Source organism: Apus apus, chromosome 2, assembly GCF_020740795.1.
Source record: "Apus apus isolate bApuApu2 chromosome 2, bApuApu2.pri.cur, whole genome shotgun sequence".
NCBI lineage: Eukaryota > Metazoa > Chordata > Aves > Apodiformes > Apodidae > Apus > Apus apus.
The window spans coordinates 131320419-131340488 of record NC_067283.1 but is presented as its reverse complement, the minus strand read 5'-3'; the positions used below and the strand labels follow the sequence as shown (position 1 = coordinate 131340488).

The window sequence follows — 20070 nt, the reverse complement described above, 5'->3', positions numbered from 1 at the left end:
TCAAAGCACCAAATGCAGTGGTTCAAGCTTATTTTCAGCAGCCTGGTACCAAGGAGGTTTTGCAAAGTCGATTGTTGGAACATTTCTTCCATTGTAATATTTACAAGGAAAGAAGGAAAGTTTCTTTGAAGACCTAAGTAATTGGCAGTGGATAAAGGAACTTAGAGGAGGAAAAGAGAAAAAGTTTAAAAGACTTCTGATCATTTGAATAAGCTTTAGAGGATCATTTGGAGACATCTGTTTTATTCATTTATTTTGCTTTAACGATGGGTATGTGAACTCTAAAGAGAATTTAAAGAGCTTTTCTCTACTGTTTTTAATTATTGAATATTGTATAGTATTTCTCTCCAAGCCAAGAGCAATAGAAAACCTGAGAAATATGTCAGTGCTTACTAGGAGTTGATTCATGTTTTGTTTCTGAAGGAGAAGGGAGCACCAACAGGAACTGAATATTGTATTAGAGCTGACTGAGTGTGGTTTTACTTCCTTTTGCAACACACTAGGAGTATGTGTACAGATGATTACTACATCTCAACAAGGGAGCAGCAAATTCTTATAACACATTAGTTTCATAATTCACAAACAACAGATCAGACCCATAGTTCTTCTCAGAGAAGTGAAAAAAATCATAATACAGAAGTCATAGCTCTCACAAGTGTAAAGCATCAGTAGCAAACAGAACATGTATTCGCCACTGACCTGAATGATTCCTCCTAGAAATGAAACTGCTGCTGCAACTCCAATCCTCTGCATTTCAAACTCTGAGAGACCCAAAACTCCTGAGTTATTGTTTGCAGTGAAATTAATGTTGACTGAAGGAACAAGACGTTCAACTGCGTTGGCAGATATTAAGGAAGTTAAAGCAAAAGTTCCTATAAAAAAAGTCACACGTAAGTCACCAAAAATTCTCTATCTCTCTGTACTCATGACTCCTGGTGTCTTTTTCAAAACTTGGCCATTAGGAGTAAAAGTGACATTTTATTCATTCATGCTATGCTAAGAACAATTTTAAGGCAATATTTGTATGTAACATACATTTTTAAATATAAAATACAATTTGTATATATGATTTTTTTTCTGTGAGAATATTCATTTAGACGTGTTAACAAAAGAGATTCAAACACGATTTACAATTATTTCAAGTTTATCAGAAATGCTTTTAACTCACCCTGGTGTGATGAAACAGCTTCTTTTCTTAGGATCCAAAACATTCACCATTCAAATTTCTAGGGCAATTAATTCACAGTGTATACATAGTACCTAGCTCATTATAGTTAGCAGATACGTATGTTCAAAAACTCAACACTCTGCACTCTAATAAATAGAAGTAGAGGATGAGATAAACATTTATTTACTGAGAGAGGTAAAGCAAGATTAATGACACAGATAAAAAAGGATGCTAATTCAACATTAAGAAGCACAAGCACAGCATGTAGATCTCTAAGGGCATAAGAAATGGTCTACTGTGTCAGACCAATGATCCATCTGCCTCCATCTGTGGTGATCAAAGGTGCTACCCAGGGAAAGCACAGAAGCCTGGCCATTCTCGGCAGGCCATTCCTCTCATAATTCCCAAGCATCCATAGCTGTTGTGTTAGTGAAGTGCATCCTTATCCGGTCCTTTTAGATTTTGTTTATGGAATAACACTCATGAATTTGTCAAACCTCTGTTTGAACCATTTTGTATTTTCTGCCTTCACAACGTCCTCCGGAGCAGCTTCCAGAAGTTCATCTGCTATAGTATTTTCTTTAATCCGTACTTCAAAAGTCTTTTAAAGTGATCTCTCATCAGTTTCACTGAGCTCTCCTTATGTCTTCTGTTGCAGGACCTGGTGAATACAGTCCTACTTTCACCTTAGCTTTCATGGAGTAAGCCTCCCAGCATGAACTCCTTGGAAACCTATGAGGGATAACCACCCTGAAAAATTACCAATAAGTCCTGTCTTTTAACCTGCTAATAATTAATAAAATAACTTTTCTTCTATCACAAGGGCAACTTAGTTTCTTTAGTAACCTTTGGTATGGACCCTTATCAGTAGCTGTTTAACCATTCCAAATTCGAAGTTTTTCCCTTTTCAGTGTGATTACTGACACTCATACTGTACTCTAGGAATGTAGTGAGGTAGGGTTTTCCTTTACAGGAGTCACATAAACTGCTCCCAACAGACTTTAACTATACGTATCTTTCAGTAGAATTTATTTTTATTATAATATATAATAATAGGGGTCTGTAATTCCCAGGAGTCTCTCCAGAGCCCTCAGGGCAGATTAAATTACACACAACTGAGAGTTCTGTGGCCTTGTCACAGAATATCCGTGGGACACCTTTTGTAGACCAGTTTCTTTCCCAGCTTCCTGATTTTGATACATTTTAAAACTTTAACTATCAGCTTGATCGTCCTCTCCATGGCACACTTAAAATTCCCTTTTTTAGCCTCCTGAAATTCCCGCATATAATTGACCTACAATATCGCATGGCTTTCCTGCTCACCTCAATTAATCATTTTTTCAAGTGCCAGACTTCTCCCCATGACAGTCCCCTTAATTTTCCCATTGAACCATGAAGGGATTTCTTGGGTGATACTTTATTTTCTGAAACATGACATACATTTTATCTGGATGTGTAACATTTTTTTCTCAAGCAGCATTCAGCACAGCTGTAGTTACTTCACTTTTCAATTTTGTTTTGATTGTTTTTTTCTTTTAAACCTGTTCTTTATTTTTTTTTCTTTATAAAAATATAAATTACATAAAATTGGATTTGAAAACAGTTTACATAACATTCTATCTGAATTCAAAGATCTATATGTAGTACTATGACAGATGAAGCTGTCTCAGAGGGTGCTCCAAGATCAATTATACCAAAAACAGTCTAGAAAAAGGTGTAGGGATTAGTTGCTCAGGTGAGTAATCTTTTAAGAGAGGTCAGCTGTGTCACAGAGGAGACATTTCAAGTGAGTTAAAGTTGACAGAACTGGGCCACTGACAAATTTTACATTTCATATCAACATAGAATCATAGAACAGTTTGGGTTGGAAGGGACCTTTAAAGATCATCTAGTCCAAACCACCCAGGAGTGAGCAAGAAGATCTTCAACTAGATCAGGTTGCTCAGAGCCCCATGAACCTGTCCTTGAATGTTTCTGGGGATGGGGCATCTACCACCTCTCTGGGCATCCTGTGCCAGTGCTTCACCTCCCTCATTGTAAAAATTTCTTCCTTATATCTAGACTAAATCTAGACTCTGACTTCAGTAACAAAGGGCACTTTTATAGCCTGTGTACTTATGGAGAGTCCTGCTGACTTTACAGAAAATGCCGGTAGGGAAAGAGATTTGTCAACAATGTACGGGAGGAGTTACTGAGCATCTGGGGATCTGAGGCAGGCAGCAAAGCTCCAGCTCAGCCTGCCCTCCATAATGTCTTAACTGAGGCTGGTGGGAGGCGTGCAGGAGACACTTCTACTAAAAGGATCAACAGCATATGCCACACATGTTTTTTTAAAAACATCTTCACAACTTCAGGAGGACTGTTTTGTTTCCTTCTTAAGATTAAATTCTGGAATAAACACCTCTGAAAGGAACAGGTTTCAACACCAGGGACTGTGCAGGAATCTGCAGCCATGGAGCTGTGGGATTCTCAGCAAATATTTTCCTGAACAGTTTTACCTCCTGAGGATAAAATATCAGACTTAACTACTTGTACTTACCCATTTTATTATCCGCTTTCATTACTAGAATTTATGTCAGACAGATATTTATTTGCTTTCCTACATATGATCATAGAATGGATTCTTGCTTCCTAATAATCTTACACCAACAAACTGCTGACAATATACTGCTAAATTATTACTTTTTAAATATAGGTTCATGTTTTAATACATGTAATGAAAAAAAAGTTTTTTAAAAAGTATACTAATCTATCACAAATGTAAAAACTATTTTCCAATTTCTAAATTTTCACCTTTTTTTAAAGTTTCTCTTACATCAGCTGAGTACATGCTGTCATTCATTACAGCATCAGGTCACTAACAGCATCCACAGATCCTTCTCAGACTCAAAAAACTCAAATATTTTCTGTACCTTTACGGAAAGAAACACTTTCAGCTTTACTTTTGCTGCAGGACACGCTATAGCTGTTTGGTAGTTTTTAATAATGTAACTGAATATTTATGAACAAAAGAGGTGCTCAAAATAGTGGCTAACTTCTTCCTAAAACATTTGTCAGTGCATACACTCCAGCAGACTCTGCAAGGTTCATTTTGTGTGATTACCCAAACCCACCTTTCCTCCTTTCACAAGTTTTTCCCCACAAGGCAACCATACCTTCTCTCTGCTTAAATCTTCTGACGACCATGGAGGCTACTTCCCTTTATCCGGTCCTACTGTACTTTACTACTGAGCCGGGCTCATTCTTCCTGCAAACTTCAGAGGCCACCAAGTGCCCACTTCTGCACACCAAAGAATCTGTGGTTCAATCTCATTAGTTTTATATCCAACTTCCATCTGTAACTTAGGTTCTTTGGAGTCAGAAGCAGAGCACTCACCAACCTATTAGATCAATGACATTCAACTCTTGCAGCCGCTGTTGACTCCTCAAAGGGTAAAGAAGCAAATCATAACTACTAGAATAGTAGCCAGGGAGCATCTTTTTCTGCCTACCTGGTTGATCAACAAGTGGACAGGAGTTGTATTGAATTCTAGCTTTAATACAATAGCAGGTTATAGGCACAGAAAGCTTTATTTTTTTTTTTTTTTCTGAGAAATGCAGGGTTTATGTTTTAGACGTGTGAGAAGTAATGTGTGCTTTCTATAGCTTAAGAAGCAGTCAAGCCTTCTTCATTCCTGCTTGGATATATCTTGTTGGCTGAGCCCTTTGTAAAAATTTAAGCCTGAAGCAGATTTCTAAAGCACAGTTAAAATACAACAGCCCTTGGTAAACTACATCTACAAAGGAAGTGTCAATACAATATTAAATTATAATGGCAGAAGTAAAGCCAAAATTTCGCCAGTACTTAAACGAACAAAAAATAGTGGTGAAAAGAAGCACAAAATCACCTTATTTCTCTTTAGCCTTAGATAATGTTCCTTCCATTGATCTTATAGCAAAAGAATAAATCAGTTTGCAGTACCTTTTTTCTGAAAATGATTTTAGCAAATAGACACTTACCTGTTGCGACGTGGCGTCCCATCCCAAAGATGGCATAAACAATGACAGGGAAGAAAGAGCCATATAAACCAAAAACTGGATGGACTGAAGACAGAACCGCGAAGGCCAGCCCTATGGAATGTTAAATGGAATTACTTGAGTAAATGAAGATAAAACTCTGAATTTCTTATTTTATTTTATTTATAAGGAAATGTCTGCATTTTTATTAAGAGCAGGAAGAACCTCATCTTAAGTTATAAAAACCTAGAGCATATGCCAACTAGCATACAATGAGGATCATGAAGAACTGTGGAAGGTTTTTAACTTACTGTCTGTCATCACAGTGCTTACACTTTCTTCGAGTCTTGGTCACAAACAGAGCAAATGAGTCACAGGTACAATCTACCAGCTCTCATATTTCCAGGTTGTCTCCATCACTGGTTTCAAACTTCTTCTTAATAGACCACCCTCACAGGAGGAGGCAGCAGAGGAGGCAGCACTGTTGCTCTCCCACCCTCACAAACACGAGATTGAGACTGCCAGGGCTCCAGGCAGTCAGATGGTTATTTCTTACAAACAGTTCAAAACCTGTAATTTTGGTTTGGAGCCACTTCAGTCTACTTTCTTCTGATTTCTTAAACAAAAAATATTTCAGAGTTAATTTTCTTTAGGTGCCTGGGGATTTTAATCCTTTAGATATTAACATTTATTTCATTACATAAAACTGTCAGTCCAGAAACTGAAAGTATTTGACTCCATCTTAATTGAGATGGAGAATGAACTGAATTGGTTAAGATTTAACTTTATAGACTTCCTATTGACCTTCATTGCTTAGCTATGAGGACAGCATCTACCCTTTTCTCAGGAAGTCTCAGGATATGCCTAGACATCAGCTTTTAACAGCAGAAATTCCTGTAAAACAGCAGCTTTGGTAGTTGTTCAACTTCAGATACCTACGATAACAAAGAAGTCTGCATTGTCTTCTTGTAAGTCAACAGAGACTCCTCAGACTGTGCTTCAGACCAGCAACTTCTACTGCCATTTCACAGTTTTTACTCCTAGAAACTAAGAGCAGGAGAAATTGTCTGGCAGAGTTGCTCTGTAAATCATAGAATCAAAGAACGGTAGATGAGTTTGGGTTAGAACGGACCTTACAGATCATCTAAATTTAATCCTCCTGACATGGGCAGGAACACCTCTCACTAGACCAGGTTGTTCAAAGCACCATCCAACCTGGCCTGAAACACTTCCATGGAGGGAGCATCCACAACTTCCCTGGACAACCTGGGCCATGGTCTCACCACCCTCACACTAAAGAATTTCTTCCTAATGCCTAATCTAAATCTACCCTATCTTGGTGAATACCTTGTCATGTAATAGGGAAGACAGGGTTGGCTTGTGTAACACACAAAGTGACATTCTGAAGTTCACTTTCAGCCCAAGTCACCAATCTAAGTTAGTGTATACAGGTGTGTATTGGGAGAATGACCAGTATGATCCGTCACAGAAGTGATTCAGATCTATGAAATGGAAGTTGTGTTCTGTGTACGTTTGAAATCCCCAAAGAAAATTAAATATGTAGGATTATTTTTTCTCACCAAACTTTTCTGACTGCTCCAGAGAGCATTTTTTACCTGAAACATTGATATATGGGGTTTTAATAATATGGAGAAGCCAAAGAACATCTTTCCTTATAGGCTTGCAGTGGCAATTCTAAACATCTTGATTCAAGAGCTGTCCTATTGAATTTCAGTGTGTAACAAAGAGCACAAGGTAGGAGGAAGCAACAAAAGGCCAAAAGGCCAGAAGTGTCTAGTTCCCTGTGAAGCAGACAAGGCCTGGCAGTTCATGTCTTCTTAGAAAAACATCATGGTGAAGATTTTGCTGAGATGGATCTTACATGGATTATCTTCATCCACATTGTTCTCAGCAAAGTTAGCACTATCAGTTCTGACTTCGAGAGTAGATACTTAAAAACATGTCTGTTTTAAAACTTTGATGCCTTCTTTTAAACACAAATGGTATTCATTGCTCTTTTGCCATTTAATTAGTGTGATCTACTGATCACCACCTCTGTCCTTTTATCATCCAGTAATCATGAATCAGAAAGATCTTTGAAATTGTAGTTCTACATCTATGTTCACATGGTCAATAGATGTAAAAGAAGATTCTGATCCAAGTACAACACAGAAGGGTGTGCCTGAGAAGAATAAAAACAGCACAGGAAAGAACTGGACAACTCTAGCTAGACAAAAGAGCATGGTTAAAAAAAAAAAAAAAAAAAAAACAGAGAAAAGAGAAAGATAATAAAGGCTTGTTCAACACTGAAAAACTCTTCTATTATAACCATTTTTGGAACAAAACAAACAAACAAACAAACAAAAACAACAAAAAACTTTGGAATTAAATGGCAGTACAGTACTACTCACATGAATATTCCAATCTTGTAAAATGCATTCTGCAAGGCAGATTATTTTACTCTCCAAAAAGTAAAGGAACCAGCAAAATCAGAATTACTTCAGCCACACTTTAACAACATAATTGAAATTAAGTGACATCTGGTGGACAAGCATAAGGGAAATACACAAGATTCAGTACTGAATGCTGAGCCAGATATGTACTTTATAAGCACTGTTGGGAAAAGGACTATAAATCCTGGTTGAGATAATCTGCAAAATTGTCTGTGTTTAAGATACCCATTAAATGAAAGGAATTCTCTAACACTGAACGAGAGAATTACAAAAATAGAACATTTTCATCTGAAAACATTCGTATTTCCAAAAATTCTTATTCACACACTGCAGTTATACTTGCATCAGTGAGTTCCTATACATGCTCTCCTCCAAACATTTTCCTCCAAATGTTTGGACTGCATCAGTTATTACAAGAGAAGCACAAAAACTCCCTCTTCTCTAGGAAAGTTTAACAATTTTGAAAGATAAGTTTTGAAATACCAGGTTAATTTTGCAGAAAACAGATTATGTTCCAATAATTTTAAAGTTTGCCCTTCAATTGTGTTAATTTTGGACTTCGAAGCTTTCCTTACAAAATCATTCTGTTCCAGAGGAGGTTAGCTTAGAAGCTGTACGAAATAAAACTGAAGTACAGTAATACACTGCAGGCTAAGCTAAAATATTTCCAGAAGAGGGACTACAAGCTCTTTTACTATTTAATAATTCAAATTATTCCAGGATTAAGAACAGAATAAACTGTTCCCTCCTCTCAACATTTACAAGGAAAACAAGGGTTCGGCTACCACAAATTATTCTGGCTGTAAAAGCTAATTCTCAGTTCTCTGTATGTGTTTACGTGGTTTTTATGTTTTCTAAGACCTGAATCTGAAACATTTGACAATTATGGCCAGACTGTGTTTGATCCAGCATAAACTGTACATGTTGTGCAGAGAGAACGAGAAGCCCAACCCAGTCCTGGATTATCCACACAGAAACTGTGTCCACATCTCACTTCAGCTCTCTGAACAGGGCTGAGGGGAAAAGAGAGGCCCAATCTGAATGAAACCTTATGGTCAGAAGGACTGGCTGACAGAAATCTGGCATGAGTCATGCAAAACAGTGGAAAAGAGGTTACCCTGCCCAGCAAACCCCAGCATCCAACAGGAATACTCAGAGACTCACTGCTGAGAAATATCTTGTTTACAGACAAATAACCTAAACATAAATCCAGTCCTTGTTTTTCCCTGTTCACATGTAGACCTTTCACAGTCTTTGTATGGAGTTTCTACAAACGGTATCTCATTTTTCTCATGGTGAGGTCATGGCAGTCAGGACAGAGCTAAAATTACCAGCATTTGATTCTAGTCTTGGCTCTGATAGCATTTTGCTCCCATTACTGAAGTATGTCAATGGTGTGCAAGAGTAGTGAGGCATTATAAAACAGAATTAGTGAAGGCTTCAGGCTTCCTGACTAGGCATATAATGTTCTAAAGGTTCAAATACTTTGAAAGATATAATCAGTAGTAAATTTCAACTCATTTAATTAATTTTCATATTAAACTTCGCTACAATGCATTCCATATGCTCGGGAACCAGTCAAAGGCAGGAAACATTATTTTAATTTTTTTCATTCCAAATAGTAATAAAACTCAAAAGAAATAGATTGTAAAGTAAGGATCCCAAATAATCTTCACTGGCAATACAGAGAGGCCTCCATGGCACTGACATGAGGATTTTCAAATAAGAATATATATTCCATGGAAAGAAATGCAAACAAAAGAATGAACAGTAAGTTCAGATACAGTGTATTAATATTGTGGTTCTTTGTTTTAACTACTCCTTATCATGAGATAACATTGTGCAGCAGTTCCATTGAAAACCATGCTCTCTGACCTCATCTCTGGTTAGCACCAGATACAAAACATTCCTCTGGCACGCCAGGCTGAAAAACAAAAGATGTGGCACCACTGTTGGTCCATGTCAAATGCAGGTAACTACAAAATAATAAACTGGATACAAAAAGAAGCAAAGCCATCTCCTACGAGGCGAAAGGTCTCTGTGTAAATTTATAGTTTCTGCTGGCTTTAGGTAATGCCAAAACTACAGCAACTGAAAAAAAAAATATTTTCCCTAGAAAGAGCTAGGAAACACCAGATTATGGTCAACTAGCTAACAATTTTCTGCATCTGGAAATCTCATGATACATATGTATGTTCTGAAGCAAGCTATACCATGTCTTTGGAAATATGATATGCTAACCAGAAAAAAAATGCAGAAGCAGGAAAAGTAGTAAGTCTATCATTAATTTGAGGAATTTCAACATTCGCATCATTTACTATTTACTGTAAAAAACTATAAATTTAAAAGTTTTTCTGGTAGGGTGTAAACTTAAATAACTTTCTGTTATTGTAACATTTTATTCTTAAATGTAATTATTTTAAAATAATCAGACTCCAAGTTTAGGGAACCCAGAATGACACTACTACATCTTATCCCACTCAAAATGTGGTTGTGGTTACTCTCTGATGCTTCAGCAGAAGATTTCTCCCTTTGTTCACGAAGCTGAATTATGTAGTAAGAAAGGTATTTCCTGTAGAAATATCCTAAAATGTAGAATTAACACATATTTAATGAGTCTCTATCAATCCTTGGACAACCAACAAATGAGACATCAAATAACTCACGTTGCAGGCTTTAATTTCTAACTCCAGGATAGCTATATTTTACTGGAGAAAACAAAGTAAAACAAACAAACAAAAAACAACACAGAAAACATTGATAATGATATATTTCATAACCATTTTCCTGTTCAAACCTACAGTCCTGAGAGATTCTTTGACACTGGCTTGTTAAAAGCTATTGACACAAAATTATCCTTCGGAAATAACGTCATTTACCTCCAAAAGCTGGAAAGCTGTGGTCTGGTTTTCTTAATGGTGCACACATACACCTCATGCTTGCAGGATTTCTTTCATAATGGCACCATTTGCTGGAGCTTCTATCTGACTTATTTAAAGGCAAAGTATCAAGACCTTAAGATCAGTCCTTAGTTCTTCTGCCCTTTGAAGCCTGAGGCAAATGAAGAGTGCAAAAGCAAGTTGTGAGGGCAGATTCTGAAAAATGTACCATAAAGCTTTCAGAAACCAGACGTTGAGCTAGCAACCATTCTCTCTTTTGTGAAGGATGCTTCAGTGCAGTTCCTTCCTGTGCAGTCTCAGCTGTATTAGTCGTAGCACCTGAATTCACAGAATTTCACAGTACCTGAAAGCAGCTCTCCCAGCACACCATCTGACAGCTACATCCAAGCTATATTTGAGAAAACACTATTCTGTTCTGACACTTTGCAGATCTCCAGATACTGACACTTGTATATCGATGTTTAAAAGACAGGATATGCAAGTAGCATGGCAGATGAAACAAGTGGATTGTGTGACCCATTTATGAATTGTCTGTTTGAGATAGCTTGACTCCTGTTTGCATAAAAAGCCTGAATACACACACAAATAGACAGGGAAAAAAATCTAGTCTTTTCTTTTAATGGAGCTCCTGGAAAAAAGCTATGACTCTTGACAGATTCATTAGAGACGAAACGTTTAGACCTCTTTAGAATGAATTTGACATGATATCTTAACACCACAGAGATTTTATAAACTATTATACAGATCATTCTATGAACTATTATACACTCTTCAGCCAGTTCATCTGAAGAATCTTGCCACCTCCAAAAAAAAAGGAGGTATTTTGAAAGTGGATTATAGGGAAATTCTTCTGCATCTCAGTAAGAATAAAGAGAGAATGAAACCCGTACGTTTCTGGCAAGCAGCTAACAACAAGGTAGTATTTTGAGAAGCATCCATGCTGTGGAGAACCAAAGACCAATCATGACTGATGACAGGCCTTAATCAAGATGAAATAGACTGCTTGAAATCCATGAAAAGGGCATCCATTTTGACCAAGCATTGGCCAAGGATCTCAGTACTAACAGCTTTCCTGATCTCTCTAACATGGAAGATGATAGGTGAAGTATTTTCTTCTTCCTTCAGGGGATCAATGTTCGCTGGGTCTGTCAGTCTCCATCCATTTCACTTAGGCACCCCTGGGTGCAGGGGTTGGACCTCTGCCCAGCCTATCTGGGCATACTAAGACAAGTGTACCTGGACATTTGGCTCCAAAGGATTCAGAGGTCACTCAGAAGCTCAATTCACATTTCTAGTAGTCTGTTAGACCAGGTTTGTATTAGCACATATGTAACTTGGAAGAATTCTAACAGACGTTTGGAATGAAATATTGCGTGCACAGCAGCATCAGTGCCTTTCTCCTCTGCTGGAAAGTTGAATAAATATGAAACATTGCCCTACATTTACCTACTAACATGTTACATTTCATGATCAGCTTACATCATTATTTTTTGTATGGGAGAACTATAACAGAGTTCAGCTGGACACTCTCTTCCACAAATCATTTACGAACTACATGGATTCTCCAGTTCATTCTCTAGGAGATATTTCTGGCTCTGTTTCCAAATGTGCTTATTCAATTTCATCTACACATGCTATTTGTATGCCAGATATATATTTACAAGACAGCTCTACCCCTTAATAAAATTATTAGCTCCAGTTAGTCTGCTGAGAGTATTTTTATGTCTACATTTATGGTCAGAGCTTGAAAAAAAACTCTGGCAACCATCACCCTCAAGAAGACACAGCTGGGGTTCCTCCATGAAAAGCTAAAAAAAAAAGGTTTTGGCTTTATTCCTTCCAAAACACTGGGCACCAGTTCTGGAATTCACAAAGGCAGAATAGTTCATTCTTTTTAATGGCAAGGTCTCCAGCCAGCATTAAAGAATTAGTTGTCCAGCAATAAATCCAGCTTGAGATTAACTTAACTTTAATTAAAACATACAAAACACACCGATCCTCAGTGACTTATTATGGGGCTTGTGGAACAAAAAAAGGAGTTGGCAGGAATAAAAACACTGATTTCATCAGATGCCATCTACATATTTCACATTTAGAGGAAATATGTCTCAAGGGCCCTCCACCCCCCAAAAAACAGCCCACCAAAACCCACTTGAGCCAAAGTATTTCTTGTTCATGATAGGTCAAAGGAAAGGCAGCAAATATATTAACACCATAAATTTTGTATGAAGTATATCCATGTGCTCAGCTGGCTACAAAAAAGATCTTTTTTTTTAAATTACAAACACTGCCATAGTGTTTATCAAATCTGATAAATTTGAAGGTTCAAATCTTGTACTATCATGCTTCCACTTGGGCAAAATTTGAGTATATGCAGTAAAGCACCTGGACAGGTGTTGATTTCAAAACAAATAGCATAATGTTTATGAGTCCAGCCAAATAAAATCACAGAATCATATAATGGTTAAGTTTGGAAGCGACCTTAAAGATCATCAGGTTCCAGCCTCCCTGCCATAAGCAGGGACACCTCACATTAGACCAGACTGCACGAGGCCTCAACCAGCCTGGCGTTAAACATCTCCAGGAAGGGGGCTTCCACAACCTCTTCAGACAACCTATTTCAGTGCCTTATGACCCTAATGGTGAAGAATTTCTTCCTGATGCCTAACCTAAATCTCCCCTCTCTCAGTTTAAAACCATTACCCCTTGTCCTATCACTATCTTCTCTGATGAAAAGCCCCTCCTCAGCTTTCCTGTAGCCCCCTTCAAGTACTGGAAGGCCGCTATAAGGTCTCCCCAGAGCCTTCTCTTCTCCAAGCTGGATATCCCCAACTCTCTCAGCCATTCTTCATAGCAGAGGTGCTCCAGCCCTTTGATCATCTTGATGGCCCTTCTCTGGACCCTCTCCAACAGCTTTGTGCTTTTCCTGTAATGAGGACTCCAGAGCTGAATGTAGTACTCCAGGTGGGTCTCATGAGAGCAGAGGGGCAGAATCCCCTCCCTGGCCCTGCTGGCCACATTTCTTTTGATGCAGCCCAGGATGCAGTTGCTCTCTGGGCTCCAGCGCTCACTGGCAGCTCACGTTGAGCTTCTCATCTACTACCACCCCCAAGTCCTTCTCCTCAGGACTGCTCTCCAGCCATTCTCCCCCCAGACTGTATTTATGCTTGGGGTTGCGCTGACCCAGGTGCAGGACCCTGCACTTGGCCTTGTTGAACTTCATGAGGTTGGCACTGGCCCACCTCTCCAACCTGTCAAGATCCCTCTGGATGGCGTCCCTTCCCTCTAGGGTGTCAACCACACCACACAGCTTGGTATCATCAGCAAACTTGCTGAGGACACACTCAATCCCACTGTCCATGTCTCCAACAAAGATGTTAAACAGCACTGATCCCAGTACTGAACCCTGAGGAACATGACTTGTAACTTGTCTCCACTGGGACATTTAACCATTGACCACAACTCTCTGGATGCAGCCATCCAGCCAATCTCTTATCCATTGAGGGGTCCACCTGTCAAATCCATGCCTTGTCAGTTTGGAGACCAGGATGTCATGTGGGACAGTGTCAAATGCCTTGCACAAATACAGGTAGATGACATCAGTTGCTCTGCCACCATCCGCCATCTCTGTAGCCTTGTTGTAGAAGGCCACCAGATTGGTCAGGCATGACTTGCACTTAGTGAAGCCATGTTGGCTGTCACCAATCACCTCTTTATTCTCCATGTGCCTTAGCAGACTTTCCAGGAGGATCTGCTCCATGATCTTGCCAGGCACAGAGGTGAGACTGACCAGCCTGTAGTTCCCTGGGTCTTCTTTTTTTCTCCCTTTTTAAATATAGGGGCTATGTCACCTTTTTTCCAATTGGCAGGAACCTCACCAGACTACCAGGACCTCTCAAATATCATGGACAGAGTCTTTGAAACTGCATCCAGCAGCTCCCTCAGGACCTGTAGATGGACCCCATCAAGTCCCATAGACTTGTGTACCTTTGGGTTCTTGAGATGGTCACAAACCTGTTCTTCTCCTACAGGAACTTAGCATGTTAACAACTGAATCCAGAAAAGCAGAAACAGCATTTTAGATTGAAAAAAACCCCACACAGTCTTAACTTACTGATTGATATACCTAAGTTCAAAACTTCCCAGGTTTTTTTGAGCAGCAGCAGCAAATATTGAAAGGAAACACAAACTTGCAAAGAAAGTGTATGTGCCCTCTGCCCTGTTCCCTCTTATGACAGAAAAACATGGAATTTAGTACATCTATAAATGGAATTATGTGAAAAGGAGCTAGATCTTCTTATCCCAATATTTTAATGGAATATTTTTAGAACTACTTCCAATTTTAAGTTTAAACATATTCAATATATTTTATAGTATTTGTTCATGTGCTGCAACTCTGTTTTACTTCAAAAGTTTTTCCTCATAAAGACTCAAAGATGTTAAGGGTCTTTTCCACCCCAAAACATTCTGTGATTCTGTGTGAAAAGCTTTCTCAGGTTTTAATGAACCTGTCCATGCCGTTTAAGTCTTCTCCCAAATATAATCTTTGTTGTTCTGATCCTTCTCCTCTCCTTTTATTCTCCTACTGAAGTCTGAAATCATCTTCCCTGAACAGAGGCAACAAAAAGTACTAACTATTTTAGATAATGGATCAACAGTTAGCATTACCTGTGGTCATCAGCTTGTAACCTACCTAATGATCTCTTTTTTCAACTTAGGCTAATTGTTTTCCAGCAGATCTTTAAAACTACCCTGAGAGTATCAGCAGAGCTGTCTTTAGAATGCATACATAAAACTTAAGCAAAACTCAGTAGCTGTCCTGGAGCCTTGCTTCAGAATTGAGTAGCAGAATCGAACGCTCTGGTATCCTTTATTGCTATACATGTAAATATTATTTGTTATCATAAATAAATCTATTGCTTGCATCTAATCCAGTCCCTCATCAGCAATGCAGACTTCTAACTTGGATACAACAGTATACTCACTATGATCCAATCACATAATATCATTCCAAATTTGACAGAATCATCAAAGGTACTTGTTACTGGAGCTTTCAGAATACTGAGATGACGATTACCCATCTCAGCCCTTGATTTAAGTGTGTTTCATTTTGTGTGTTTAGCCTCAGTTACATATCCATGCACTTGGCCTTTTTCTACATGGACAAAGTCATCATCCTTCAGAAAAACTGAGACGAAGTGTAAATATTGTGCTGAGGCTTCACTTTAGACCAAATACTTCAGTAGAAAGTATTATGTCTTGGTTTTGTCACCTTTTTCGCTGAGGCTGAATAAAAATTTGTAGGTTTGGGTTTTTCTGGAAGGGTCTAACTCAGTTACGATGCTGAATATCCCTATTAGTAGCAAACAATTGAAACCCATATTCTTTGCACCATAAACTGTCAATACAATATTGCATTAGTCATTTCTGTGTTCCAAGCAAAAGCACTTTTATGTTTCTAATTTCCCTCCCAATCTATGTTTCTATTACTGGACAACGTAAAGAGGTCCAAGATGCTATAATGAAAACTGCAGGGTGCAAGTAATGTCACCACCTAGTGAATGACAAAACAGAAATTAAGTTATTTGTCTAAGCAGAAGTCTCTCTGGTCATTAAGGGCTTGCAGAAGAGGATTATAGTTACCAAAACCTCAAGCAAGATCTTGGAAGAAGCTTGAGAGGAAGGGTTGACATTGTCTGAAGTTAGGTGACTACATTAGGAATTTAGATTCCAGAAAGAGTAAGGCAACTTTGGGTGTTAAGCAATGTATTTAACTCTTACATTACCAAATTTCCTAACCAAAATGTTTTGGATACATTTGTCTTCCCTAACTATATAATGGCACTGAGGTCACCCCTCAGTCTGCCTTTCACTTCATTACAAAATTTCTTCTTTATTTTGTGGGTGGAAGGAAAAAGTCAAAAGAAAACCTTCCAAATTTAGGGTCTTTTCCCTTCATGCTCTGTAAGAAATGGGACTGTTATTTTCTAGCATAACCCTCTCTGTGAAAGCATTGGAGTTCTGGTAACTGGAAGGCTTACAACACTAGGAAAAGAGATAAAAGCAAGCAAAGTCTAAATAAATATGTTGTGTTCAAGTTAAAGCACCATAAATGTGATAAAATATTCTGGTATCTGTCTCTCCTCCTTTTCATTCCCTAAAATAATTCTAAAATCTTGAGCAGCAGTGAGGAGAGAGACAGGAAAAACAAGTCAGCTGTAGAGTATCAATGTATTTATTTTTAAGCAGCATAAAACAAGGAAGAAATTATTCTAGACTACTTAATAATCTAGAAATTCAAAACCAATATATTCTGTCTCCACTGGATCTTCTCAAATTTATCTGCTACATTAAATTACTTCTTGGTACAAGACTCAAACGAGAAAATTCTGGCTAAAACTGCCATCACTGCAGAAGTGCTGTTTAACTTAATATTTTTGGTTAATTTAACTTAATATATTTGGTTAATTTCAACATACTCCTTAGCAGCACTTTAATTACAGTTGTTGTATATGCACATACCAGCGAAACAGGATACTTTGCAGTGTTATGGTATTAAAGTACTTAAAGTTAAATCATGCCAATGCAGATGTTCCTTATTACTTTAAAAGCACAAATACTTACACAAATTAGTTGCTTCCATCTCCTGCATGACACAACTAAGGGAGTACTTATATTGTAACCACATTAGTTAGATTAGTTAAGCATAGCTAATATGGGAAATTGATAAGAAACAATATATATAGTTTAATAAGGGAAGGAGTTAAAGTCCATCTGAGGCAGATAAGACGCTGTGATTTGCCCAAGATAAATATTGCCAAGAGAAGGTGACACTGTCAAAGACACATAAAAAACTTACAAAAGCATTTACTTCCCAGTAATAGTAACTTTACAAATCCAGATTCTGGGAATTTAGGTTTCTGTGCAGGTTTTGGGTTTGGGAATTTTTCCTTTTTCTCTCTTTTCTTTTTCTTCCCCCCTTATCCCCCCCCACCCCACACTGCCAAATGGAGTCTAGCTCCACCCCTACTTTGCACTGCTGCTTGAAAAGAGATGTGGTAGGTAATGTAATACAGAACTAAATCAACACAGAAGCTGAGGTACACAAGCAGCAGATACAGGCAGATCCTCTCCGTGGGAAATGTCCCTGGCAAGAGCTCTCTATGCACAGAAAGTTGCTAGGTTTTTTCCACAGGTAATAGTATAATGCCAATGTTCGAGAATAGAATCTCTTACAATGCATCTTTCACAGTATCATGTAGATATATTTTGTTTTCCACACAAAACAGAGAAAAAGAGTGTAATTTTTCTGATAAAGCATTGTACATAACCATAAGCTGTGTGAATAGAATTACTGTTCTCTTATCTTCTAACATGAAGTATTTGAATAACTGGCAAAGGGATGGGATATATAGTGAAGTTCCAGCTCACAGAAAGTAGCTGCAACCAACACAAGATGTTTCCATCCATGTTTGTACATCCACTATATTCACATAAGAGTTAAGGCTATGTATACTTCCCTTATAGTTAGATTAAATCAGCATTAGATATTTAAGCATGTCTTTGTTTTAACCAAAACTTTACAATTTATAAGAAAAAAACAAGAAAGAGAAGAAAAAAAAAGAGACCACATTAATTCAGCATGGCCAGATTTCAAAATAAGAATCTGAAATTACTTAACTGTACCTTGAGTCACCTGTTGGATGGCTAGCATCATCCCAGAAACTGCATCAGGAATCAAATTTTCCTTCCAATTGTAGACAGGCACCCATTTCAAGATGGGCAGCCTTCTCGTACACCAGACTTTGATATCTTCAAAGCGAACAGCCTGAATCTTCCTCCAGACTGCACTTTTATTCCTTTTTGCTCCTGTCATCCTTCCTACCCCCCAAAACCAGTCTCTCTTTCACAACAGAGCACGGTGGAGGAATCCCCCTTATTTGTGACAGTCTCCAGTTTTCTTCTAAGATTCTGCAGTTCTGAAACTACACAGAAAAAAAACAAACAGAAGCATGTAAGATTGTTGCAGCTGCTCTCTAACTACACTCAATAAAAACACTTATTAAATGTTTCAGTCATATAAACAGCTACATGAAATGCAAGAACCGCTTATAGCAAAGATCACATTTTCTGCTCTTTGCAAAAATGTTGTCTAGTCTCACGTTAGTTTCTGATTCATTCCAGTAACCTCCTGCTTTATATTCCCTGTAATGCTTGTGCTTTTGGTCTCAGTCCAGTGGCAAAATGAGGTATGACTGGGTGTGTGTGCAATATAGGCTGGGCTATGCTAATAGAGCGGGAAGTGCCCAGCGGAGCAGGCATCTCCCTGCCAAACCCAGGAGAGCAGTCTTGCCTCTCCTGGGGGGAGCTTTTCTGGCTGTGGTTGGAAGGTATGAAGTCCTCAGTAAACCTGGTGCTAGAAAATTTGTTCTACTCCATCAGCATTTTGTCCTCTGATAGTCAAAAGCTTATTTATGTAGCTAATGCAAAACATCAGGTAGCAGTAAGTCCTGCTGAAAACATAGATTCCCTCTGCAGGCTGAAGCCTCAGACTGAAGTGTAACAAGCTCAAAATGCAGTGAAGGACTGCAAGGTATGGCTCCATGTGGAAAGTGCATAAAATGTGACAATCATTCTTCTTCAAAGTTACTCCTTTCTGCTCTTGGTACTCCCCCCAGCAGACATGCTTTCAAAAAAATCAGTTCACCAAGTAACTTTTGTTCTTACAATAACGTCATGCATCTTGTGTACGATACAAAGTGCTCATACACAGAGTGATAAGAACACAGAAGATATGGAGCAAGGACAGAGTGGCTTTCCTCTATTTGATTTTTATCTCTGGATGGCAAAGGAATTTAAGTCAAAATGTAAGATCCATCATACGACTGAAGTGTCTTCCTAATCACTATTCTGCAGTAGGCAATATTTTTTTTTTTTTCCATTTTATTTATATCAGTTAATTTACATTCTCTAGTTCAGGTTAAGATGAACAAAACTGAAGCACTGCCCATCAAGAGTAACTTTAGGAAAATGAGACTGTGTTTCAAATGAAATAGGGGAAAAAAGCACAAAGGCAAAATACACCACAGTTCATTCTACTGAGTTACATTCAGGTGACAACCACTGTTTTGTCACTTAGAAGTTCAAAGGGAAAAGACAAAAAAAAATAAAAGTAAAAATAAACAGGAAAAGATTGCTTAAGGCAGACCCATACTCTTCCAGGCATACTTATGCTTTGCCCTGCCTACCCTTTAACCATGCACAGTTTTTAAAGAGCAGAGGAAACACAAGACAGGGTTATCTTCTGTTCACTGAAATAAATATCTAAGTATTGATTGGTTTTTTGTTGTTTATTTGGGTTTTGTTGTTGTTGTTTTTTAATATGGGTTTGTGTTTTGGGTTTTGTGTGTCACCCTGCACCTGAAAGTGCAGCTCAAGGACTTGATAACCAAGGTTTTTATGATTGCCAAGTGTTTCACATCATAGATTTTCCCAACTTTCAGTGATCAGAAGTGGAGAGGAATCCTTCTAGCTACAGTGAGCATTACTCAGT

General features: G+C 38.2%; 1 protein-coding gene across 1 annotated transcript in view; it reads right to left on the bottom strand.

Moving 5' to 3' along the window:
• Positions 1–18393, bottom strand: part of SLC26A7 (solute carrier family 26 member 7) — a 67373-nt gene extending 48980 nt beyond the window's left edge. Inside the window, exons 1-3 of the mRNA XM_051610959.1 lie at positions 18204–18393; positions 5168–5278; positions 700–872 (exon numbers count right to left, since the gene is read on the bottom strand). Of these exons, the coding sequence (XP_051466919.1) occupies positions 700–872; positions 5168–5278; positions 18204–18393 (474 nt within the window). The remainder of the gene's footprint in view (positions 1–699; positions 873–5167; positions 5279–18203) is intronic.
• Positions 18394–20070: the final 1677 nt, after the last annotated feature.